The 26,381-nt window shown below is 37.8% G+C and overlaps 1 protein-coding gene across 3 annotated transcripts in view; it reads right to left on the reverse strand.

The window, feature by feature from the left end:
* Positions 1 to 26,020, reverse strand: part of kita (KIT proto-oncogene, receptor tyrosine kinase a) — a 44,846-nt gene extending 18,826 nt beyond the window's left edge. The window contains exons 1-10 of one of the 3 annotated variants that reach the window (XM_051645445.1): positions 25,882 to 26,020; positions 20,816 to 21,076; positions 19,549 to 19,833; positions 18,341 to 18,480; positions 17,197 to 17,365; positions 16,424 to 16,610; positions 15,993 to 16,108; positions 15,327 to 15,441; positions 6,125 to 6,309; positions 195 to 301 (exon numbers count right to left, since the gene is read on the reverse strand). In XM_051645445.1, coding sequence (XP_051501405.1) covers positions 195 to 301; positions 6,125 to 6,309; positions 15,327 to 15,441; positions 15,993 to 16,108; positions 16,424 to 16,610; positions 17,197 to 17,365; positions 18,341 to 18,480; positions 19,549 to 19,833; positions 20,816 to 21,076; positions 25,882 to 25,936 — 1,620 coding nt within the window. In that variant the 5' untranslated portion in view covers positions 25,937 to 26,020. Of the gene's footprint in view, positions 1 to 194; positions 302 to 6,124; positions 6,310 to 15,326; positions 15,442 to 15,992; positions 16,109 to 16,423; positions 16,611 to 17,196; positions 17,366 to 18,340; positions 18,481 to 19,548; positions 19,849 to 20,815; positions 21,077 to 25,881 lie in introns of all 3 variants that reach the window. The other 2 variants (XM_051645444.1, XM_051645443.1) reach the window with 2 other exon arrangements.
* Positions 26,021 to 26,381: the final 361 nt, after the last annotated feature.

The following is a 26,381-nucleotide window of genomic DNA, read 5'->3' on the forward strand; positions in this document are numbered from 1 at the left end:
AGTGTCTGATCCTGGAAAAAATTTTTCGGGCATTCCGGCACCGGCTTGCGTTCACACAGAAGGCTCCCCGGCATTGATCCCGCCAATATCCTGGGATCAGAGCCCAGTGTGAATGAGGTATAATTAAATGCCTTGTTGAGTCAATATGCACTTCCTGTGTTGGGAGACAAGATATGAAATGAATGACACATTACCTGCATGTACTTGTAGGTGAGCACAATAAGGATCAGAACAAGGATAACTGCAGCGGCAACAAAACCGATGAGTAGCGGCGTGAAGAGCTCATGAGGAACAGTGCTTTCTGTGAAGATTAAAACAATACAGCGCTACCGTCAGAGTGACAGAGACATCAATACAAGACAGGTAATCTTTTACAGGCATTATTGGGTAATCAATACACATGGCTCATGCCTGAGGATCAATTATATTACCACAGAAAACCATAGTAAATCTGATGCTAGCCTAGGGACTTGAGCCAGAGTGGCAAAGAACAAATAAAATGATTTATGCATTAGTAAAGAAGTCAAAACAAAAACACAGTGGTTACCCTGCTCGAATGGCTGAAAAACAATACATTAAAAATTTTACATTTTGTGCCTTTAAGTTCTTGTGTGTTTGTTCTGAGGCCATCTATATGCTAGTGTACTTCAAAACATTGACAAAATTCACTTTTAGCAGATAGATGCATTCAGAAGTGTTTCTCTTTCTGGAAAACCAACCAAAAGTAGTGATGACTCATCCTGCATTACACAGATTTTTGTAAAATCAAATGCTCTCTAGAATGGAAATGTCCCTCACCTTGCACTTGACTAGCAAAAAGCAAGATTCATGGCTGTGATGTAACTAAATCTTATTAGCAATAAAAAAAAAAAATAAAAAAAAATAAAAAAAAGGATGAGCCCATCGAAATGTCCCACCCAATCTTTGTTTCAATAGGACAAAAACTATACTCGTCATGTGATTTCACAGGGTCATTAAAGAACCATCCCCCACTACTAATAAATAAGTACCACAGTGCAGTTTGTCATAATTACTTGTATTTAGCGAGGTGTGAATAATCCTCACTAATGAATGATGGCAAAGCTCTTTGCGACTCACTTTTTTCACATTTTGAAACTGCAGCTGTGTTTTAGGTACTGTTAAGGTGTTTGTGGTGTGCATGTGTGTGTATGTCTTCAGTTGTGTTATTGTTTTTTTTTTTTTTTTGCACTGTTCTGAGTGTTGTAGTAAGCTCTTAAGCTATAAGAAGCTTTCTCTCCAAATCAAAGAATGCAAACTCTGCAGGAAGTAATCCCCTGTAAACCTGCCACTGGTTTTCACAGTCCTCCTTTACTCCCTCCCTCCATCCTTCCCTTCTGTCCATCCATATATCATCCCAATTTTTGCCTTCAGTAGATACATGAAAAGGAAATATTAAAAGTACAAATATTCCATGCCTCTCAATTAATACGAGGTCATAAAATCTATATGTATACATTTTTTAAAAAGAAAGCAAAATGTGGTTTTAAAAAGGTTTTAAATGGAGCATGTCACACTGCAGGATGTCAACTTGCTACATATCTAACCCTAACCCTAACTTTTACCAAAAATAATGAATAAACCAGAAACAAGCTAAACTGGATGTCCTAATGTTAACTATTTTGTCCTGACAATATTACCAGTTGGTGTGGAAAAAAAAAAAAACAGATGTTTTGCAATAAATCAAAACTAACACCCCAAATCCAGTAGATAACCTCCAACAGTTGGTGATGCTAAGTTTACAAAAGAAACAAGATTAGGGATAAATCTCCACACCTCTGTTTATATAATAGACTGTTTTTATCTCGTCCTATCTAAAAATGCTGCTTGGCTCCACAGGTTAGGTAGAAGATATAGTGGGACCTGTGAATTGACTGGTTTAGATTATTTTCTGGTTTAGATTATTTCAAATGATGCACCTAGAGACAACTCATAGCTGAAGTAAACGGGAGGAGATGATTGGATACATTTCCTCTTGTTCTATTGCTGAACAATGCCTGGAAAACCAGAAGCACCTGGGTTTCTTTGGCTCCCACAAGACAGAGAGTCAAATGAACTAAAGATGCGGTCACACTAGACTCTTAAGTATGGAACATTACTTGGGGAATATGTTATCATGCTCTCTGGCTTCTGTATTTAATAAATATAAAATCACAATAACAAATAATAATAAATGAAAGATGTTAAATATACCATCTACTCCATTTTCCTGCAACACTGGAAGCAGGCTGCTTGGAAGTTTGTATTCTTTATATTGAGTCAAAAGGTTAATCTGTGATGTTTAGATCGCTTATTGGTTATACTGTATGTCTTTTCGCTATGTGAATTCACAGGTCAGAGCATACCAAACTTGAACTTTGGTATACAGTGTAAGACAAAACTACTTATGTGCTTGCGTTTCCATTTTCTATTTTGCATTTCTATTTTCACAACTTGTACAGCCTGCACTGGGACATTAGAGTATGTGGGCAAGGCCGATTTAATGGACAAGTGTTTGGTGTGCAAAAAGAATCAGAATCAGAATGAGCTTTATTGCCAAGTATGCTTACACATACAAGGAATCTGTCTTGGTGACAAGCTTCCAGTGCACAAGCGATACAACAAGAGAGAGATAATAATAATAAAAACAAAAAATAGAATAAATAAAATAGAAACTATACAAGTATATATAGAAATACACGATAAGACAAAAAAAAATATAATAATAATATTATATATATATATATATATATATATATATATATATATATATATATGTATGTATGTATGTATGTATGTATTTATGTACAAATACAAATACAAATCTGTTATATACAGGTGCAAGGGGATGTAATGCAGAAGAGGTAGGGTATGTTGGATAAATATAAATAGACTAAGCTGTGTATTGCACATAATTATTGCTCAATGGGGCAGTTTTAACTGTGCATGAGATGGATAGCCTGAGGGAAAAAACTGTTCCTGTACCTGACGGTTCTGGTGCTCAGTACTCTGTAGCGCCGTCCAGAAGGCAACAGTTAAAAAATGTAGTGGGCTGGGTGAGTGGGGTCCAGAGTGATTTTTCCAGCCCCTTTCCTCACTCTGGAAGTGTACAGTTCTTGAAGGGAGGGCAGGGGGCAACCAATAATCTGCTCAGCAGTCCGAACTGTCCTTTGTAGTCTTCTGATGTCCGATTTCATAGCTGAACCGAACCAGACAGTTACTGAAGTGCAGAGGACAGACTCAATGACTGCTGAGTAAAACTGTATCAGCACCACCTATGGCAGGTTGAACATCCTCAGCTGGCAAAGGAAGTACACCTCTGCTGGGCATTTTACACAATGGAGTCAATGTGGGTCTCCCGCTTCAGGTCCTGTGAGATAGTAGAACCCACTGCTGCCACAGTGCTGTTCAGAATGGTGAGCAGAGTCGATGGTGGAGTGTTCCTTCTAAAGTCCATTCTCATCTTCACTGTTTTGAGCATGTTCAGCTCCAGGTTGTTTTGACTGCACCAGTGAGCCAGCCGTTCAACTGCCCTTCTGTATGCAGACTCATCGTCATCTTGGATGAGGCTGATGACAGAAGTTTTGTCTGCAAACTTCAGGAGCTTGACAGAGGGGTCCTTGGCGGTACAGTCGTTGGTATACAGGAAGAAGAGTAGTGGGGAGAGCACACAACCCTGGGGTGCACCAGTGGTGATCGTACAGGTGCTGGAAGTGAATTCCCCCAGTCTCACTAGCTGCTGCCTGTCCTTCAGAAAGCTGGTGATCCACTGACAGATAGATGTGGGAACAGAGAGTTGATGTAATTTAGTCCAGAGAATAGCTGGGATGATGGTGCTGAAAGCCGAACTGAAGTCGACAAAAGGGATCCTTGCATATGTCCCTGGACTGTCCAGATGTTGCAGGATATGATGCAATCCCATGTTGACTGCATCATCCACAGACCTGTTTGCTCGATAAGAAAATTGAAGGGGATCTAGAAAGGGTCCAGTGATGTCTTCAGGTGGGCCAACACCAGTCTCTCAAATTACTTCATGACCACAGACGTCAGAGCGATGGGTCTGTAGTCATTAAGTCCTGTGATTTTGGGTTTCTTTGGGACAGGAATGATGGTGCAGCATCTGAAGCAGCAGGGACCTTCACACTGCTCCAGTGATCTGTTGAAGATCTGTGTGAAGATGGGGACCAGCTGGTCAGCACAGGATTTTAGACAAGTGGGTGAAACACCGTTTGGCCCTGTGCTTTCCTTGTCTTTTGTTTCCAGAAGACACGGCACACCTCCTCTTTGCAGATCTTAAGTGCAGATTGAGTAGCAGGAGGGGGGAGGAGGGGGGATGCAGGAGGTGTTGATGTTTGTGTGAAGTGAAGGTCAGAGTGGGTGTGGGGTGTGAGACTGGACCTTTCAAATCTACAATAAAACACATTCAAATCATCAGCTATTTGTTGGTTTCCTACAGTGTTGAAGGATGGTGTTTTTGTAGTTAGTAATAATGTCTTTCAGGCCTCTCCACACTGATGCAGGGTTTTTCAGCTTATCAGAATAGCTTCTTTTAGCCACTCTGATTTCCTTATTCAGCTGGCATGATTTTATCCCCACTTCTGTAAGCATCCTCTCTGGCCTGATGAAGCTGTTTTGCTGTAAACCATGTTTTTTCATTGTTGTATGTTAAATAAGTCCTAGCAGGAATGCACATATTCTCACAGAAACTGATATATGATGTTGCAGTATCTGTGAGCTCGTCCAGATTGGTGTCTGCAGCCTCACATACACTCCAATCAGTGCAGTCAAAACAGGCTTGTAATTCCAGCTCTGCTTCATTGGTCCATCACTTTACAGTCTTTACTGCAGGTTTAGCTGATTTTAGTTTCTGCCTATGGTTTGAAAAAGATGAACCATACAGTGATCAGAGAGTCCCAAAGCTGCTCTAGGGACAGAGTGATATGCATCATTTGTTGTTGTGTAGCAATGATCCAGTGTATTTCTTTCTCTGGTGGGGTATGATGTAATATGCTGTCTGTATTTTGGCAGTTCACAGGTGAGATTGGCTTTTTAAAATCGCAGAGAATAATAATAACTGAGTCCGGGTGTTGTTGTTCCATGTCTGTGATCTGATCAGTCAGCTGTTGCAGCGCTGCATTCACGCACGTGTGTGGAGCAACATAAACACTCACCAGAATAAATGAGGAAAACTCCCGCGGCGAGTAGAAAGGCTTAAAGTTGATAAAGAGCGCTTCCAAATTAGGACAGCACATCTTCTTTAACGTTGTTACATCTGGACACCAACTTTCATTGATGTAAAAGCATGTTTCACCGCCTCTCCTTTTCCCCGTTAACTCCGCAATGCGATCCGCTCTGAACAGCTGAAAGCCCGGCAGATGTAATGTGCTGTCCGGAATGGCTTCACTCAGCCAGGTTTCTGTGAAGCACAGCAGAGTCTAAAAAGTCTTTTTTGTATGAAAAGCTGCAGTTGTATGGGTGAGGAGTTCATCCGTTTTGTTAGGGAAAGAGCGGAGATTCACTAGATGAATACTCGGCAGCGGTGTTCGAAAGCCGCGCTGACGGAGCTTGACCAGCGCGCCGGCTCGCTTCCCTCGCCTGCGTCTCATAGCGCTCTTAAACAACACAGCTGCGCCTCCAACTAAAATGTCCAGCAAAACGTCCGAATAGTCCAAAACCGGGAAAAGATTGTCTGGTATGTGCTGCCAAATGTTCAGCAGTCCGTCCCTTTTAAATCTGATTGGAAAAAAATTACTAAACACAGGACAAACAAACAAAAACAAAAAAAGAATTGGAGAGCTCCACACCGAGGCTGCCATCCATGGCACCTTCTTGGAGGTTATCTCTGAATGCAATCATGAAACTTTCCTTAGAACCAAATCTCAGATATTGCAACATACCTTTTTTCACTTGTAGAAATTCTGTTTATTTTGATAGACAATTTATATTGTCTATCAAAGACAAACATCAACAAACATGACATAAACTAACAGAGAACTGAATTACATTTATGACCTGCTTGCGAGAGTCCAATGAAACATAATTACGAGAATCTATTTTCAGTAACTGCTAACTACAGCCTGTCTGAAGTGTGTGTTTGTCTGTTTGATCTTGGGTGTTATTTCCCTACCGCTGATAGAGAAGAGAGTGTATACGATTTCTCCATTGGCAGATGCCACACACTCAAGTGTGGGGTAATTGTTCTTGGTGATGTTTAGACGGCTCTCCACTGCGCCCTTCCCAAAGGGTGGATTCGTCATAGTTACAGTTACAACATCCTCCTCCTCTTGAGTGGCATTCAGCAAATTGGAGCACCTGAAGAGCCATACAAAAGAAAACTATAAATTCTTTGTCTTTGTACTTGTCATGACCATGTAGTTGTTGTGTTGAGTTGTTTCCAAAAACCCCGCTATGGCAAGCCAAATTGACTGTTAATCATTCACAAGAAATGAAATGTTGATATCAACAATTACATTTTCACTAGTTAAAATGGCAAAAAGTACCAGTAAAAGATAATTTTTGATATCAATAAAATAAATTGTTACTAGTGCAAATGTTAATTGTTGATATCAATAATTAAATTGCAACTAGTGGAACTGCTAATTTTTTATATCAGTAAATTGGTTTTCACTAGTGGCAATGTTAATTTCTGACATCAGTAAACAATGTAATTAATTATATCCAAAATTATCTTTTCAGTAGTAAGAATTACATAGCTCATATGTGTGCTTGGAATTTCAACTGGAAAGAAACTAATTGTAGATATCTGTAATTGCCTTTTGAATGTGAGTGAATGAGAGATTATTGTGAAATTCTGCTATTTAAAATGCAATTACTGATATCAACAATTACAGTTTTTACTATTTGAAATGTCATTTTTGATATCAAGAATGTGTGTTGCTACGAGTGAAGACGCAACCCAGTCTCATGAAAATTCGTACATATTTTACGAGTTGGCTATTTCGTATGATTTCGTACGAGTTTGTTCAAATAAATTTGTATGATTTCATCACGTGCAAATGCCCGGATGTCTAATGCACGAGTTTCGCGCACTAGGTGTTAAGGACATGCTTGTTAATATTATGCCCTTACCCAAACCCCTTATCTAAACCTAACCGATCAATAGAGTGTGTAAACATGATAGGAAGCTGTTGTGTGTGACAGAAGCAAGTAACTCTCGCGTATTAGATGGAAACGATATCCAGCGACATCATTGGCTGTAGTGAAAGTCGTACGAATTAATACGAGTGCAGTTGTATGATTTCATATGAATTAGCTAAATTTACAAAAGTCATATGAATCCTTACGATTTCGCCATGAGAGTGTGTAGTAAGACGTCATTTTTTATATCAAGAATTAACCATTTTAACTAGTAGAAATTACAGTCCTGATATCAAGAATTAGCATGTTAACTAGTGAAAATTGTATGGTTGATATCAGCAATTCATGTCCTGCAAATGATTAAAAGTCAAAAGGGCAAGCCTTACCCTGCATCAAAAAGAGTAAAGAAAAATAATACTACAAAAATAAATAAAAAGTCTTTAATGCCCACAGTCCTTTACATGTAAAACCACCTATTTGATAAAATAAAATAAAGACAGGAAAGCGCACCATATCACTAACTGTTAAGATAAAGCAGAGGCAGATCAACTACTTTGATTCTAGCAAACTTTATTTAATTTTTTTCTATATATTTTTTCATTATTTAGTGTAAATTTCTCAGTGCAGATTTTTTTATTTTCTTGGCATTAATAATAATAATAATAATAATAATAATAATAAAAACTAAGAAACACTGTTGTGATGGAGTGACAGTAAATTTGGCATCTTTCTATCTTCTGACTGTAATCTACCATTCTCTATTTTCCCCCTTTTTTTAAAAAAAAGTTGTGGAAACGTAATTATAGATTTTTTTCTTTTGCTGTTGGATCACATGAGAACACAAAGATAATATTTGTGTGGTCTCCTATTTACCAAATTTACCCTTAAATGTGATAAGGGTCCATTGTCCTTGTTTTATATTCTGTGTCTCACTGTAATGTTCTGTGTGCACTTGTTTCTCCTATCACCAAAAACAAATTCCTTGTTTACGTGAGAACACTTGGCAATAAAGCTCTGTAACCGGGTTCAGGAAAGGAGGCGGGAACCGGATCAACATTCAACAAGACTTTAATTATAACTTAACATCAAACTGAACTGGACCAAAATAATAAATTTCGACGGCACACACACACAACTCTGTGTGTGTGTGTCTCTCTCTCCACTCAGTGCCAGGCTTGCACCCTCATGGCCCGGCCACGCCCTCCTCCTCGTCACAAGCTCATTCTGATTGTGACTGTATGTACAGTTTATGCCAAGAACCCATGCATACTAAGATGCATAACTTTTGATCACTGGCTTTATAAGTTCTAAGGATGTGATATGCATCTCTTACTGCTTGCAGATGCTACAGTATGATACATGGCACCATGGCACATTCGTACCTCAAACGAAATAATTTAGATAAGACATGTGCAGTATTTTTAATGATCTGTGTCAAAATAACTTCATACCTGTTTTTCTTAAGAAAGCAAAATTACAAGCTGCAAAGTGACAGACCTTGAGGGGCTCTTTTTTTCTGATGACATCAGAGTGGAATGCAGTGCCATCAAGTGATTTCATTTATTTGATACTCCATTGCTTTTTTACTCTGTTACTCAAAAGCTCTTTTTTCTTACAAAATCAAGAACAATGCTTTTAACTTTGGCCAAATTTAGCTTTGGATATGAAGCCACAAAAATCAATCTTGATTTGTATACATTCTTTGTGCAGTCTCTTTATTATTGAAAGACATTTTAAATTGTTTGGCATTTTGGAAACGATACATGATTTAAAAGTGAACAAGCAAATGAGTTTAAAATGCCTGTGTATTAAAAAAACATCAAACTGATGACAGAAAAAGCATTGAGCCTGCGTGACAAATGACCAAGATCAAAAGACACATTGCACTGTATGTTTATATTCTCAAATTGAAGCAGGCTATGTTATCCTGATCGGATTTGATCATCATGAGGAATTGATTGGATGAGCTTGTGACTAAGACTGTGCTAAGGTGTTCTCTCAACATTGTGACCATCTAAGAATAAACAACCCCACGGGAGTGGCTTGATCCCATGTCGTCAGACAGTGTCACATGACTGATGGCAGCCAATCATGTTTGATATTACAATCATGACAGAGTAAAATTACTTATCCCTATCAATAACAGGCTAAAGCCTTGTTGTCCAATCATCATACATCAAATTAGCGGTTTAGCTAATTCACGCTGTGTCACAATGTACTCTTAAAGAGAAAATACATCCAACATTGCATTGGCAGACTTCTGATATTTCAGAAGACAAAGACCCCTATATATGTAGGTTTTTTTTAGTCCAATGTAAAATCATGCTAATGTAAATGCAGTTTTTGGGTTAAGCATTACAATTTACAGTACACCTAAGACTATCAACAACCACTAAATACTATAATATTTTGTATGTTTATATTAACATACTATTTATTAAAACCAAGTCACATCGAAGTGTCACCAAGTTTATGTATTTAATTTTCTTTGCTTTTTTAATTAAATTGCTTCAAAAATAATAGCAAAATTAGCATATTTTTAAACCTTTGTTTTTGTTTTTCATGTAAACATTAGCATATTACTTGTGTCTTTGTTGCTACTATCTGTTGTTCAGCTTTTATTATAAATAGACACTATTCAAACTATTAATATTCTTCTATTCGGACCATTAGTCAACAAATCCTTGATAAACACCACAAGTGCTCGGAGGTTATTTACAGAGTTTTAGTTCTGTTGACAAGCAGTTAACTCACTGTATTTAGTCCACCCATTTCCACCAGTTTGACCCATTCAGGTCAATTTGTAAACATGGTAGTCAGGCATTATTGGATTGATAAGGCCAATCATAGAGCTAAGAAGGCAATGCCTCCTCTTACTTGAATTTTCGCCTGTATTTCGCTGCTGTTAGTTTAGGACCTCAATAAGAGCACAACGAGCTCAAGGGATTGAAAAGAGTCGATCCCTTCCTCTGAAACTTTGTCCACTGGTGTTGCTGTTTGACAGTGTCACTTGAGGAAAAATGGTTGATTATATACTATTTTACCTCATATTTCACAGTATTTGCTTCACTGTCAATTTATTTTGAGGAGGCACTGTGTCCCTTACCTTTTCTGAGAAAACACCCCTGATGAACAATGCTTAACCTCGTGCGACCCCACGTACACATGCGTGGACATTGTATTTTGGCTTTGCTATATGCAATGCATAATTTCTTTTCATTTAAACTGACTAATCTCAGGTCAAGAGACTCGAGTAAAGGGTTAAACTTTCAACAGAGTTATGTGACAAATCAAAATGGTGCCAAGCACAGCGGAGTTTGTCTTTGGGAGTCACGCCAACAAAACTACATCTGGTAAGAAACCTAATTAAGTTTTTACATTAAAACATGTTTGAATCAAAAGAGTCTCTAGTTTCATCCCATATGCCATTTTTAAAATTTGAGCGATTAATCGTGAAACGGCACGTTGCTAAACACAATGTACTAGAGTTGGGGTACTTGAGTTCAGACTCAGACTCAAGTTTGAGTCAAGGCCGGGATTTCAAAATTGCCTCTAAATGTCCGGGATTTGTCTTTGTCTTCATAGTGATGTGCTCTCTATAGTTAGTACTATCATATATTCTGTGTATTTGATACTGCACATCAGTTTTCACGCGTATATGTCCTTACGTGTGATTAATCTGGCTGAAAGCAACAGCGCACTCATTCAAAGTACACTTTTGAAAGTACGTTCCCCAACTCTGCAAATTATTAAATAGAACAAATGTTTTATCAGACTCACGCTTACTACACAAAGTCATTTCTAACTGAAAATGTTGACTATATCGAGACAAAATCAAATATGCTAGGGATCAGGGATATTTAAACTAATATGACGGATGAAATAGACTATGGAAATTGTACAACTCAGCCCATTACATATTTGTAGTGCAACCTCTGTGTGTTAACTGTAAAACTGGCACTTGCGTTTCAATGGCAAAAAAGTCAGAAAATACAATGAAGAACACAAGTGAGGGGAGAAGTCTCTATTCACCTATTATCCATACTAAATATAATATGAAAAGAACAACACGCCAGCTCAACGAGAGTTTGTCATAAAACAATTTTTATCTTAACTTTAGGAAAGTAGACTACACCTGGACACAGCAAGAGGACTGAAAATTGTGAAGTGTAGCAGAATAAAAATACATTTCTAATGGTATCTGACCTTTTCTGTTTTTATTTTCTGTTTAATTTTATGGGCATTATTAAATGTTTTAATATTACCATTTATTAAATGTATTAAACAAATGTATCTAATAGTTAGATAAAACTAAACTAAACTGAAAGGACAAATTGAAAATGAAGTAGAAATAAAAAACAAAATTAAAATTCAAAACAATAATAATTCTGGTTGTAATGACTAACACAGCTTTCACTTTCTTTAGTCTATATTTGACTGGAGGGGAAAAAGCAACAAATAACTGAAATGTCAACAGAATGCAATTAGAATTGTGCTGAAGGACAGTTTTGTCTTCATACACCTAAAGCATATGCTTTCATTCTGAAGCCACTTTGAAGTTTGTTCAGCAGGAAACTAATAATAAAATATAGAGGTGTTTTTGTTACATTTATTTTGACAAAAAAAAAATGTCTTAGTTGTGAAGGTTAAAATAATCGGCCTGTTATGGACTCGGTCTTGAGTCTGACTCAGCCCCTTTTGGACTCGGACTCGACTGTTTAAAGACTCGGACTTGACTCGGACATGACTAAGGTGGACTTGAACCCAACACTACAATGTACACTAATGTGTACAACAGCACAAGGTTTTCATGAGAAATCGTACATTTACTGTGCAGTTTCACATTGAGAAAAATGTTTGCTTTCAGAGGCTTTATATGGAGTAAGGATGATAAGGTGCATTTCGAACTGTTCTGAGACCAGTACAGACAGACAACACACTAGAAGTTAAGTCATTCACTAAATAGGAAGCAAGGGAGCATCCTATATCTTTCCTATGAAGTCAAGTACATTCAATACAAATTTCCTATCAAAAGTTCAGTTTCAGGCTGCAGATGATGTTTGAAACACTCAACATGTTTGGCAGACATGGGACAATGGTAATCAGTTCTTAGATTCTGAATTTATAATGTTTAATTTTAATTTAACATGGTTGGTAGTGATTGGACGATGCTGCCCATTACTTGCATCTCGGGATGTCCCAATAAAACATTTTTGAGTACCAATACTTTATTTCTTATATTCGCCGATACCAAGTCTGATACCTGTTTTTTTGTTACATTTTTTTCTGAACTCCATATCAACAGATTATTTAAATTTTATCATCAAAATGGTGTTTAAATAAATGAATGAATTAAAACTTTAATCAAATGAAAATTTTTGAACATAATGTTGTATTCTTTTTTTTATCAAATGAAGAGCTTATATACAGAACCTCACAGCACAATCCAAAATACAACACTGGAGTTATTTTTGTCAAATAACAGAGCATCACAGATGTGAGTTATTGCTAAAATATAAAAAATTACCATTGATTTAATATTATTATTAGAAGTAGTAGTAATAAAGTGAATATTACATAACTTTACAATAGTGATATATTTCGGTCATACTTTATTTCATTTAAATTGAGCTTTTATTTTGACGGTGCATTTATTTTTAAGTGTTTCTGTGTGATCACGGTAGCTTTTCAGTCTGAAAAAGCTGGGCCCTACGTGACTCAAAGTGATTATTAAACTGCAAAAGCCTGCTATTTAATTAAATAAGTATGTACTCTGTAGGTACCTTGCGCTACAAAGTGGATCTACGCTCTGTTTACTGTCATCTGCAACAAACAGAGTGCTAGATGCTTATGATGGTGTTTTCCCTGTATTAGCAAAGGAGGTGCTTTAAAAGGTACGTGCAGTGCAGCCAGCGTCGGCACAAAACGGTCTCCACAAATTCACTATTGCTCTGCTCACATTTAAAGTGCACTGCACATGCAAAATAAACGATATATTTATTATCTCATTAAATTGAAGCTTTTGCGGTTAAATAATCTCACTAGAACATAACATGATTCGAATTTGTGTGCTGATTGTTTACGTAATGGCATTGGTACATCAGATGGTATCGTTTTTGGTATCAGAGCATTTTTTACGAGCACGAGTATGAGTTCATGAGTGTGGTATCGGACCTGATACCGATACCAGTATCGGTAATGGGACATCCCTACTTGTATCAGGATTAATTGTGCTGATTTGTGATTGGTAAAATACTTCAGCACTGGCTATCATTTGTATGTTTGACAGTGCAAAAAGAGAATATTGAGATTTTGTTGCCAAAGTAGAAAAAACATTTTAACATAGAAGTAAAATCAAGACAAATATGTTTTTGTGCTTTTCCATATACACATTGTTCCAAAGCAGCTTTACAGAAAATCAGCTGCAATGTCTGCAACATCTTAATAAACATGAATAACCAACATTCCTGGAAACATAATAAACAATTTTATTTAAAAAAAATCTGAAATTCTATAGCTTAGTTTTATTAAAAATTATTATTATTATTTATTAAAACTTAGTCCCGCTGTCCCCATATGTGAACATAAATCTTTAGGAAAACTATTTGCTCTAGATCATTTTTTTTTTTTTTTTTTTTTTTTACATTTATATTTGGTGCTACTAGTTACAAATCAAAAAGGGAAATGAAAAATGCACACAGCAGTCACACTCATGTCTCGGGAGGTTAAGAAAGGTACAAACAATTGAAAATGTGTGTTTTCCGAAATCTTGTGCAATTGTCCACTGTGGACTGGTGTCCCACATGCAAGTCAAAGCATGTATTATTTTGTATTAAAATTATCAGCAGCAATTCTCTATTTTCATTATCTGAGTCTAGTAGCGTGCTTCATATTGTCTTTGAAATCAGCCTTTATAAACTGTTTCTTTTATGTTCTGTAAGCACAAATAAATTGTTTTCTCACATATACACTGATGAGACAAAACATTATGACCACCTGCCTAATATGCTGTTGGTCCTCCGTCTGCCGCCAAAACAGTGCCGACCCGCAGAGGCATGGACTCTACAAGACCCCTGAAGTTGTCCTGTGGTATCTGGCACTGTGGTAAGACATTAGTAGCCAATCCTCCAAGTCCTGTAAATTGCGAGGTGGAGCCGCCATGGATCGGACTTGTTGGCCCAGCATATCCCACAGATGCTCAATTGTATTGAGATCTGGAGAATCTGAAGGCCAAGTCAACACCCTGAACTCTTCATCATGTTCCTCAAACCATTCCCGAACAATGTGTGCAGTGTGGCAGGGCGCATTAACCTGCTGAAAGAGGCCACTGCCATCAGGGAATACCATTGCCATGAAGGGGTGTACCTGGTCTCAGCAAAGTTTAGGTAGGTGTCACGTGTCAAATTGATGTCCACATAAATGGGTAGACCCAGAGTTTCCCAGCAGAACATTGCCTAGAGCATCACACTCCCTTCACCGGCTTGTCATCTTCTCACAATGCATCCTAGTGCCATCACTTCCTCAGGTAAACGGCGCACACGTACATGTGTAAACGTATCTCACTGGACCAGGCAACCTTCTTCCACTGCTCCAACGTCCAGTTCTGACGTTTGCGTGCCCATTGTAGGTGCTTTCGACGGTGAACAAGGGTCATCATGGGCACTCTGACTGGTCTGTCAGCATAGCAAGGTGCGATGCACTGTGTGTTGTGACACATTCTTCTCATAACCATCATTAAACTTTTCTGTGACTTGTGCCACAGTAAATCTTCTGTCTATTCGGACCAGACGGGATAGCCTTCGTTGCCCTCGTGCATTGATGAGCCTTGGGCGCCCAACACCCTGTCGGCCAGCTTGTGGTTTGTCTCTCCTCGGACCACTGTCAGTAGGTACTCACCACTGCTGACCGGGAGCACCACACAAGCCTTGCCTTTTCAGAGATGCTCTGACCCAGTCATCTGGCCATAACAATTTGGCCATTGTCAAAGTCGCTCAGGTCATTACTCCTGCCCATTTTTCCTGCATTCAACACGTTGACTATGAGAAATGATTGTTTGCTTACCATCTAATCTACCCAGACCTTGATATGTGGCCTTGTTAAGAGATGATCAACGTTATTCGCTTCACCTGTGAGTGGTTATAATGTTTTGGCTCATCAGTGTATGTGACTTTGTCCTAGTTTGTGGGCTTATTAAAACTTATATGACTGTAAAAAAAAACATGGGCACGTACCTTGAATGTGGTTGATCACAGTAATACCACTGGATCTGAGGGGTGGGGTAACCCTCAGCCACACAGCGCACCTGTCCATCAATTGGACCTTCATAGGACACAATCTGCGGTTTACCTAACAGTCAAAGATTGGTTCAGGTCAGTTTAACATTCCTGGTTAGTGAGATGGATGTTTATGCAGCTGTCTCATTCATTGTTACTATGCATGCTGTCAAATTTCCAAAACACAGAAGTGATATTAAAATGGCAGTCATTAAACTCTTCATTTCAAATGAAGTCTCTTTAAAATGTGGGCCAAATGTGACACCTGTTTGTGGAGAAAAAATCGGTTTACAATGGGTAATTAATAACTGTAACATAATAGAAAATGATTTGACATGTAATCACATATTTGCGGTCTTTAAGCCCAACTCTTTCTTATCTGTTTTGACATGATTCAAGTTGGCTTCTATTATTGTTATCTGGCTTTTAGCCAGGGACTTTCTTTGACAGTTAAGTGCTTATAGCCAACAAAATGAGTAACTGAGGAGCACAATGCACAAAATGTGATTGATTTGTCCTGAACGAGAATAAACACAAATGTTAGAGGTCTCATCTGTTTCAAATTCTTTTCATGCAAGCAGAAAATCCAAATATTTGCCATTTGCATTAAATGTTCTCACTCACTTATGACATGGACTTCGAATGTTTGATGGACAGTTGCATCTCGGTTTAAGCATGAAAAGGTGTACACGCCGCTTTCTGACACCTTGAGACGGACCAGTTTCAGCTCGCTGGTGTAACTGATGAAAAGAGAGAGATCTTTTGAACTTTTAAGTACTTCTGAAACAACAAAATATGTAATTGGAATGAAATTCACAATGTGTAATTGCAGATAATATGCCACTACTGCATATAAAATATGATGGGCTTAAAATATGCCAGTGCTCCATGACATCAGTTGTATTTTTAAGCCCTAATGTTTGCTATTCACACTATTTCAGTCATCACATACGTAATCTTCTTAGGGTCACAATTATTTAAATGTGATGTGACATAATCGTAACATGCTGATTTAAAAACGATGGACATCTAACTTGGACTTTGCAGTAGCATACCTGTTCCCATGTGACCGGCTGGTAATGACATGATCAGTAGTATTGGTAAGTTTTACTCCACTGTAGCTCCAAGAGAATGTGTGAGGTTTTGGGTAAGCATCCATTACCACACGCAGGGACAGACTTTCCCCTGCCCGCACTCTCCTAGTACTGTTATCCACACTTGTTAGGTTAATAAAGCCTTTACCTACACACAGAAAATAATCAAATAATTGTATTCTTTGAAACACCTACCAGCTGTATAAGGATATGATAATATTAAAGGAATAGTTCAACTAAAAATTAAAATTCTGTCATCATTTACTCACTCTTACGTTGTTCCAAACCCATATGACTGTATGGGTCGCTTGTTTCTATGCAATTACAATGAATGGTAACTGAAGATTTCAAGCTCTCATGAACTCTCATAAAGATGACAAGGGGAGGTAAAACAGATGTCAAGATTTTTAGTGAATAATGACTTCAATTTTCTTTCTGTTACTCACACAAAGCTATCATATGGTTTCAGAAGACATGGAATGTAGCACACAAGTTGAATTGACTTCTTTTACGATACTTTTAAAGTGCTTTTGCATCCTTTTTGAAGCTCGAAAGCTACAGTCCCCATTCGTTGTAATTGAATGGAAAATACATTTCTGAAATTTCTCCTTTTATTTTTTGTGGTAGAAAATCATCTGGGTTTGGAATGACATGACAATGAGTAAATTATGATATAGTTTTTATTTTTCCCTTTAGAATAATAGATTTTTTCAACTGAAAATTGAAAGGCCTACCATAGATGTCAACCCAGACAGATTTTGTACTTGTCCCTCTCTCATTCATTGCCTCACAGCTGTAACTTCCTGCGTCTCGTAGTGTCACAGAGGCCAGGTTGAGGGTGGCGGTCCGCACGTGGGAAATAGGCTCAGTTAAGAGATGTGATGCTTGCTGCACTGATGGTTGCTTGGCACATGCAAGAGGAAAGAGAACACAAAGCTGATTGGGCAACTTTCATGTTTTTTTGGTAACACTTTACCATAAAGTTCAATTTGCTAACATTATTAAATGCATTAGGTATCATGAACTAACAATAATTGTTTTAAGCATTGATTAATCTTGGTTAATGTTAATTTATGAAAATAAAATTGTTAGTTCATAATGCATTGTCTAATTTTAACGTATACAACTTTTAATTTAAAAAATGTATTAGTATATGTTGCAATTAACATTAACCAAGTTTAATAAGCGCTGTAAAAGTATTGTTCTTTGTTAGTTCACGTAAACTAATGTAGTTAACAAATACAAACTTATTGTAAAGTGTTACCATTTTACATTTTACCATTTTTTTCTTATGCAGAACACATATTTTTTGTGCTTTTATGTAAAATACTGTACTTCAGATAAATCAATTAACTGAAGAGATAAGAAAACCCAGAACTAGACAGAGCTAGAATATAAAATTAAGAAATATATCAAATGTATGATAACAGATAGAAAACAAAGGATTTCAATACATTTCAAATTCCTGAGACCTTTTTGCAATGAGCCCCAATTGCCAATGTATGGATGTCTCTGTATGTGCAGGTGTGGCCATTGCTACAGAATAATCTTCAGATGTTTACTTTTACTGTTACGAGTTACACCTTAAACCAAACTAGATCTAGTATGCCCCTAAGCATAATATAATGTACTGTACAAACAACCTTTCATTTCATACTCAGTCCATAACACTGAGCTGGTCATGAGAACATATGACAAAATATACAAAATATGTGGTGATTAATGTACACACGATATTACTTGATAGAAACTGGTGCTATGTGTACTAGAGCCCGGAGTATGTATTTATGCATGTGTTGTGGTCATGAAGAGAGTCACAGTGTCCCACAGGTGTGCTCAGGTTAACAAGTGAAAGTATGTTTGTGAGATGACTCTTACCACTCCGCTCGGAGCCTTCCACTTGATTGTGATGTCGCTGTTGACATTTGAGGTGGAGCAGGATAGAGAGAGCTTTTCGCTCTGGGTGAGCAGCATTTTTTGAGGCTGACCCAGTGTGATCAGAGGTGGTGCATCTGGAACTAAAAGCAAAGAAGCACGATGCATTGTATCAAAACAGCAGGAGCACAGCGGAAAAGGAAGAGCAAGCTGAAGTGGGGTAACATGGACATGCACGTGTCTGGTGTCTGTCGATGTCCTACTCCGTAGTTACACAGTGCCCCAAAATTGTATTTGGAGACAAACTCAAAAATATGTCAATTTCATTTGGTCACACTTTATTTTACAGTGTCTGCGTCACTGTGTATTTACGTAAATAAGTAATAAATAAACTTTGTAATAGTTATTAGTTCATAACATTAAATCAAGTGTAGCGTCAGTTTAGGCAGGTCACATGAGTCAAGCTCGAAATTAGCTGACGCTCAGCTGATCATGACGTCTACCAATACAATTCAGACGCTTATCAGAGCGGTTCTATTTAAGTCCTCCATCAATTCATTGCCGTAGCTGCCTTTCCATTGCATGGATGCAAGCTGAACTTAACACCCTCCTCCATCCCCAGCTGCACCTCTTGTATGGCTGCTTTGCCTGTAGAGTTCACTCTACATCTGCTCTTAGACTACAATTGATTGCCAGTTTGTAATTCCTATGTGCAAAGTGTTACTGCGCCTTGTTCTTGATTTACCAACTTAATATACAGCATTTGAAGTTTCTATTAAGTGTACATTTAACCTATTATGCAAATGAACAATTGTACCATGTAGCACTGTCAGAAATGTAAAAAAATGAGAACAATGTTGTAGTAATTCTGCTGGATCTGTTCTGTTACCCCTGTTTTTTGTTTTGTTTTTTGTTTTATAAAGTATTCATTTCAAGTATTCAAGTCAGGTATTCATTTGACAGAAGTGGTCATGACTAAACTAAGTTTGACAACTAGAAAATGTGCAAATACTTATGTTTGAGCAGCATATGTATTGTTAAACAGACTGTTATGTTTTGCTTGAATAGTGTGCGTATACTATCTTGTTTGCCACTTGTTTGCTATTTTTTATCTAATGCAATGACATTCAAACATTGAGCCTGGCTTAAGTGTTCAAATACTATTTGGAGCCACTGTATTTTTGAAATTTCTCTCCTTCTCTTTCTCTCACCGAGGCGGACATTGAGTTGATATTCTCCAGATTTAACCGTGGCTCCTGCAAGAGTCCCGACGCAGATGTAACATCCCTCAAAGTGCTTCCTAACATCTTGCAATGCCACACCCGTCTCAATGCTGGTCGAATATCGCAGGCTGTCAGGTAGGGACCGTCCGTCACATTTCTCCAGGTGCAAGTCTGACATATTGGGGTCTGTCGCCAAGCATGGGATTGTGGCTGTGTCTCCTTCTCCCGCAACAATGTCAAACACGATGCCCCTCCTGAAGGGATTTTCAGGATCTGCTGAGAGGAATGCTAAATCAAAAACCAATGAAACACAACCAAGGGGCTTAGATTATGACATTACAGCTCAGAGCAAGAGAAAGAGAGTGTCACAAAAAGAGAGAAAGTGAAAGTTCAAAACTACCCAACATTACACCCACAGTAATAAATAAGCAAAACTAACCCACACTATTACTATCAGTGCTCATTCCTGGTATTACTGTCAATGTACAGCAACCTTGACAACCACCAGTTCTCAATTATATGGTTTGAGAACTCTTAATATGTTTTTCCCCAAACTTGATGAGGCCACAAGCAAAAACTGCCAAGTCTCAGTCCGAAGTGTTTATTATATCCATGCCCATATTTGAAAGAAATACATATAGAGAAAGATGTATATTCAGAGGTCATACAGGTATCTTTTCAATCTAAAAGAGCTGTTCATGAGGATTTAGGAAACAGATCTGTTGGCTAAGTAAAGACAAAGTGTGTTTTTAGCACAATATGTAACCACACAGGGTGATCAGAAATGCTGGTGTTTAGAAAGAGAGGGAAAGTGAGAGAGAAAGACAAAGAAACAAAGAATGAAAAGCATTAGCAAGAACTACAAGAACATGCAAAATCACTTGTTGCAGACATCTACAGCTGAAAGTGTGGTAACGTTTGTAATTTTGTCAACATTAGGTTATAACCTATTTTATGATCCACATTTGGCTGAAAAAAAAAATTAAGCCAGTTTTCTCAGATAACGTGTTGGCGTAGTTACTGCATTTTGGCTTTATAGGGCTTAATACAGTATCTCTATTCTACCTCTATCTAGACATACACATATTATTGCTAACAGGCGTGCACAGACCGTTATGACCTAGTAAACAGAATATCCTGTACATGCAGGTATAATAGAGAAGGCACTAATTAAAGACACAGAGGAGGAGTCCAGACAATTCCTAACATATTAGCCTTCAGACATGTCACTCAATCGCACAAAGGTCCAACTTACCTTTAACATATACATAGATGGAGCTCTTTTTACCAGACCTCTCCTCCCGACACGAATATTTGCCCATGTGTTGTGGGCCTGCTCTGGTCACTTTCAGAACTGTCAGTTGGCCCTCCCTTTGTTCCTCTTTCAGTGTCCGTGATGGACGATCTTCTCGCAGCCAGCGCACTGAACTGTCACTGTGGCAACGCAAACTGAAGTCACCGTTCAGTAGAACTGTGAGCCAGGGTCCGTCCGGGGTTATAGTTGGCATGGACCTGCCTAAATAGGGAAAAAAAACAAAAACACCTGTAAATATGACAGTCACAGGTGTAAGATAATTAACTTCAATATTTGACAAATTGACAAGAGCGTAGGTTATTTCAAGGTGCATGCAAATTTAGGGTTGTGACTCAGAATGGATTGCCCTGGCAAACAATATGCCATATCATCGCTGTGATATATTAGAAGGTTTTGAGCCTCCACAAATAAAGTGTTGCAGCAAAGACTATTATAGTGAATGTTCATATGGTAACCCTGCAATCTGCATTGCCTTTTTTCAAATTAAATATTACATGAACATATCAAGTGCATACACACACACTCACACTCTCATATGCACACAAATCAAAGCCTTCTGAGGTTACATAAATGGCAATTAAGGGTGTTACAATAGACAGTTTCACAGCTCAACAAATCCAAAAAAGCAAGTATTCAAAGTTCCTCTCATACAAATGTCTTAAGAAATTACCATTTGACTTGAGACAATTCTGCAGAAGTCTACAGAAATAACATTGGATTTTTTCTCTTCTCCTCTGTCGTTTTTGCTTTAGGCATCTTGAATCATTCTCCACTGAATGTGCTGCATTGCTCTATACAACTCAAATCCACATGCATAAAAGCTACAGATCTGAATATTAAGAATGTTTGATGATGATGTGAATGTGGCAAGGCCTGAAAAGAAATCTGTCTATGAATACATAATACCATGGCATAGTGACCCAAAGCACATGGCACAGGATATTTCCCAATGAGTTGTATAATTTGATTTGTATTATACCATAATTAAGGATATAGAGTAAATAGGGAGCAAAGAGCAAGTAAACACATGGTTTGGCAGGTAAAGGATTGCATGGATATTCAAGGATTATAGTAGTAGGCTAATGTGTTTACTCTTGGTTCCTAGTAACTGGTGAAAACTGTGTTTTAAGTTTTGATGGATATCATAATAGGCCTTTAGTTAACGCTAAGTGTTGGGAGCCCTTATATATATATAGACATACACACACACACACACACACACACACACACACACACACACTGAGCACTTTATTAGAAATACTATGGTCCTAATAAAGTGCCCGACGTGGTCTTCTGCTGTTGTAGTCTAACCGTCTCAAGGTTTGACGTGTTGTGAATTCTGAGATGCTATTCTGCTCACTACAATTGTACAGAGTGTTTATCTGAGTCAACGTAGCCTTTCTGTCAGCTCGAACCAGTCTGTGCATTCTCTGCTGACCTCTCTCATCAACAAGGCTTTTCCATCTGCAGAACTGCTGCTCACTGGATGTTTTTTGTTTTTGGCACCATTCTGGGAAATCTCTAGAGACTGTTGTGCGTGAAAATCCCAGGAGATCTGATGTTACAGGAATACTCAAACCAGCACGTATGGCACCAACAATCATGCCACGGTCTAAATAAAACATTTTATCCATTCTGATAGTTGATGTGAACATTAAATGAAGCTTCTGACCCATATCTGCATGATTTTATGCACTGCACTGCTGCCACACGATGGGCTGATTAGATAATCGCATGAATAAGTAGGTGTGCAGGTGTTCCTAATAAAGTTCTCAGTGAGTGTATATATTTATGTACCTGTATATACAAACAGTACTGCTTATATTTCTCATTTTCCATTAGCAGCTATGTAGGGAAATTATTTAAAATGGCAGATATGCGATTAGTAAAGTCCTCAAAACTCGTCTATCTATTTCAGTGGTGACTAAGAATTTGCCTAAAAAATGTTTCTGAGAATATGAGAAGGAAAAATGGTATTTGATGGCTAGTTGATTCAGGCTAAAATGAGATAACCTGATAAAAACTATGGTTTAGCCTGATGGGTAGCTTGCCTCAATGCAACCGTCACTCTATGGCAATTAAACGTCATCTGCATGGTCAGGTGATCTACCAGAGAAGAACATAACAGCCGTGCATGTATATTTGTCTTTTCCAGTCCAAACATCTTCTCAGCAAGTCAGTTTTGTGCAAATAAGAAGCACTGCGTGAATTAAAATCCTGTACCATACACAAGTAAAGTGACCAAGAAGACCAACTGGTCATAGTGCAACTTTTTTCTCAGGAAAATGTAAACCATGTAAAGAGACCTCACTGATTACCTATTATGAGTTGTTTTACAGAGGTGATGAAATTTGCTGGAGTGTTTATCAATGTACCTTGATAATGATGCCAGGATGTGAGGACATAAACCAACTTTAACTGATGTAGGGTGAATATGGGCAAAGTGGGACAAAGGGTAAAGTGGGACAGTTAAGAAGGTTAAAGATCATTACTAAACTAACCATTGGGAGTTTAACAACTTTTTGGGTTCCTAAGTTGAGTTACACCGGGGGGCATGGCAGAGCTCATTTCATGACCACCGGTGGGAAAAGCAATGGTTGTAAAACATAAACGTTTACTTAATGTTTGTAAATGTTATGTAAAATGTATAATGTGAAAGTACATCAGACAATGCAGAAAGCAATTCCAAATAATTTCTAGATATATTCTATAAAATAATTTTTGGCAAAGTGGGACAGGGTGATACTGGTAAAGTGGGACATCTGTGATTATTATAATATTTTGATTTTTTTCGTCAGCACCTTTGTGTTGTGGACGTGCATGTTTTCTGAGGTTTTCTATAAATCTTTGAGCCAATACACTGGTGTGAGCAAAATTATACTATATTCAAAAACTGAACTGTTTTTTGTTGTGGTTTTTTTTTTTTTTTTTTTTTTTTGTCAGAGGGGAATTTTCCTTGTGGAAAATGTTTTACAAAAATGTAAAACACATTACAAATGGTTAGTCATAATGAATATTTGAAGGAGTATATTGCAACTTTAATTTGTTAATTTTTCATTGATTTAACAAGCAGATATTTTAATAATGTAACCCTATGTTGCAAACAAAATCAAATAAATACTATAAACTATTTTCAAGTACAAGTCTAGAGTGTTTAAATGGGAAAAAATTGAAGTGTCCCACACTGACAATGCAAGTGTCCCACTTTACCAGTTTTGCCTGCAAAAAAAAAATAATAAAAATAAAAATAAAAATTCTGGGATTTGGTCAAAAGAGAGCCTTCAAAGGTTCTTCTTTCCAGTATTAAGTAGGCTTTTTCTTAATTTGTGTTTAGGTAATACACAGCTTTTGGATCATAATTAAAAGTGCCAGGAAAAGACCCATTGCATACAATGGGCATACCTATAATATTTTCACAGAACTAAATAGTGTAAGTATCATTGTATTTACTGTAACAGTAACTAAGGTTATTTCCATGTAAATTGTATTCTCATGGTTCTTATCTGAAAGCCAGCAGGCACTGTGTTTGAAGAAACCCGACGCAAAACAGTCACTTGAGCGCTGTAGCCCTCTGGCGTTACAAAGATGTTCTTCAGATTGCCTTCATGTGAAAACCACAAAGTTAGCCTGCACTGTGTTCAGGGTTGTCAAACCTGGTCATCTGAATTCATTAAAATGGTTCCTTTAAAAAGATGGCTTGAGTTGGGTTACCTTAATCGGTTTTTTCACCCTGCATCATCCAAGCATAATGTCAAATAGGCTACGAGGAATGTAAATAAGAGAATGCAACAATGAAAAACACAGACGTTCTAGAATCTAGATATAGAAAAATGTAGCTGGAGACAACGTAGCCAAAAAAGACATGGGCGGTGTTTTTGTTTTTCCTAAGCGCGAGTTGCAACGGGACAGACGTAACTCTGAACACATAAAACCAAATGGTCTGTTAACAGATGCAGCCCAGCTAATGACTCGTCCATCATCTTTCAAAACATCCATGAGGGCTTATCCGAGCACTACAAAAGACCATCTGATATGTCCATGAAGAGCAAGCGGGCAAAGCCAAAAAACAAAACAAAACAAAACAAAACAAAACAAAACAAAACAAAACAAAACAAAACAAAAAAAGTCAGGTTGTAGCATGCAGAACAACCTTGAAGAGTTTACAAGCGTATCATCTGCATAACGTTATTCTCACACCAGGTCTGGCCTCTCGCCATTATATCCAACAAACCTCGGAACTATCTAAAGTTAATAATATCTGCATACGAGTGTTTTTGACTCAGTATTCTTACACTTGTTGCCGCGCGCACCTGCACCCGAGACTGGCACTCGCCAGCCAGAGTGATTAATTATTGAGAGAAGCGCGCGAGGATAAGCTACGCTTTACAATCTCACATGCAGCTCTCCGGATCAATATCTTATTTCAATGATCAGTTCTTGTAGCCGCTTAAACTGTCAGCCCAAAAAGCCACAGCGCTGTGTCCATATGATAAGTGAGGGATATAGGATTCATTGGGATTATCAGTGGAAAGTCTCACACATTCAGTTGTTATATGTTCATCTGAACGATAAGACAGTGGCGCATTCAGGAGTTCTGCAGTAACAGAATGAGCTCTAATGAGATGCGAAACCTCAATACGATTAAGGGAATGTGATATATTCATTACGAGGGAAAACAAATGCTTCCCTTAGAACACGCATCTCTAGAGCACTTTCATGTTTACACTCAGTTTAATGCTTTTATGATGAACCCATATTACTCAGTAAACAACAGGTCCTTGCATTTACAAGGTTTTACGGTTTTGCTTTTACTTTGAGTGATACATTTAACCATAGGCTAATTCAAGAAGGTTGCCTCACATAAAGTCTAATCTAAAGGTGTATACACAGCAAGTGCAGTGCATCCCTATTCTCTTCAATGAAAAACTTTCTGGAATCTTTCGCCTACGCTTCAAAAGTAATTTGATTCTAAAAAGGATCAATAAATGATACAACTAGCGTCCTACCTGGTTGGACGATTAACTGTAATAAAACAGTAAACAGAACGCAGTGATATTCCATTGTTATAATTCCATCTATCTCGTGTGTGCGTGAGTCCGCTTGGTACTGTAGTCTCGAGCTTGGTTATACAGCGGAACGGCCGCCTGTGAAGCGAGCTCTGCCGTCTTAAAGGGCCAGCGTTGTTTTCTACCTCGTACTCTGCACACGGGGTCATGCGGAACGACGTGTTCAGCGGCTCATTAACATGGGCGGGGGCCCATGTAATAGTTGTAGTCATACCTGAGAAGCACAAGACTACACTGAGGTTAAATAAAGTGCCAATGGATCGCAAACTTCACATGGGGCTTATCAAAAAGACACTCAGTGTTGATAACAAATAACATGATTATGGATAGATTAGATTCTCTGTATAAAGGTTGGGAAGGAGTTAGTTATTTAATTGAAAAATAAAAAAATAAAATCATATTATCACATCACAAATCATATTATCCTCCGGATAATAACA

The sequence above is a fragment of the Myxocyprinus asiaticus genome, chromosome 19, assembly GCF_019703515.2.
Source record: "Myxocyprinus asiaticus isolate MX2 ecotype Aquarium Trade chromosome 19, UBuf_Myxa_2, whole genome shotgun sequence".
NCBI classification, from domain to species: Eukaryota; Metazoa; Chordata; class Actinopteri; order Cypriniformes; family Catostomidae; genus Myxocyprinus; species Myxocyprinus asiaticus.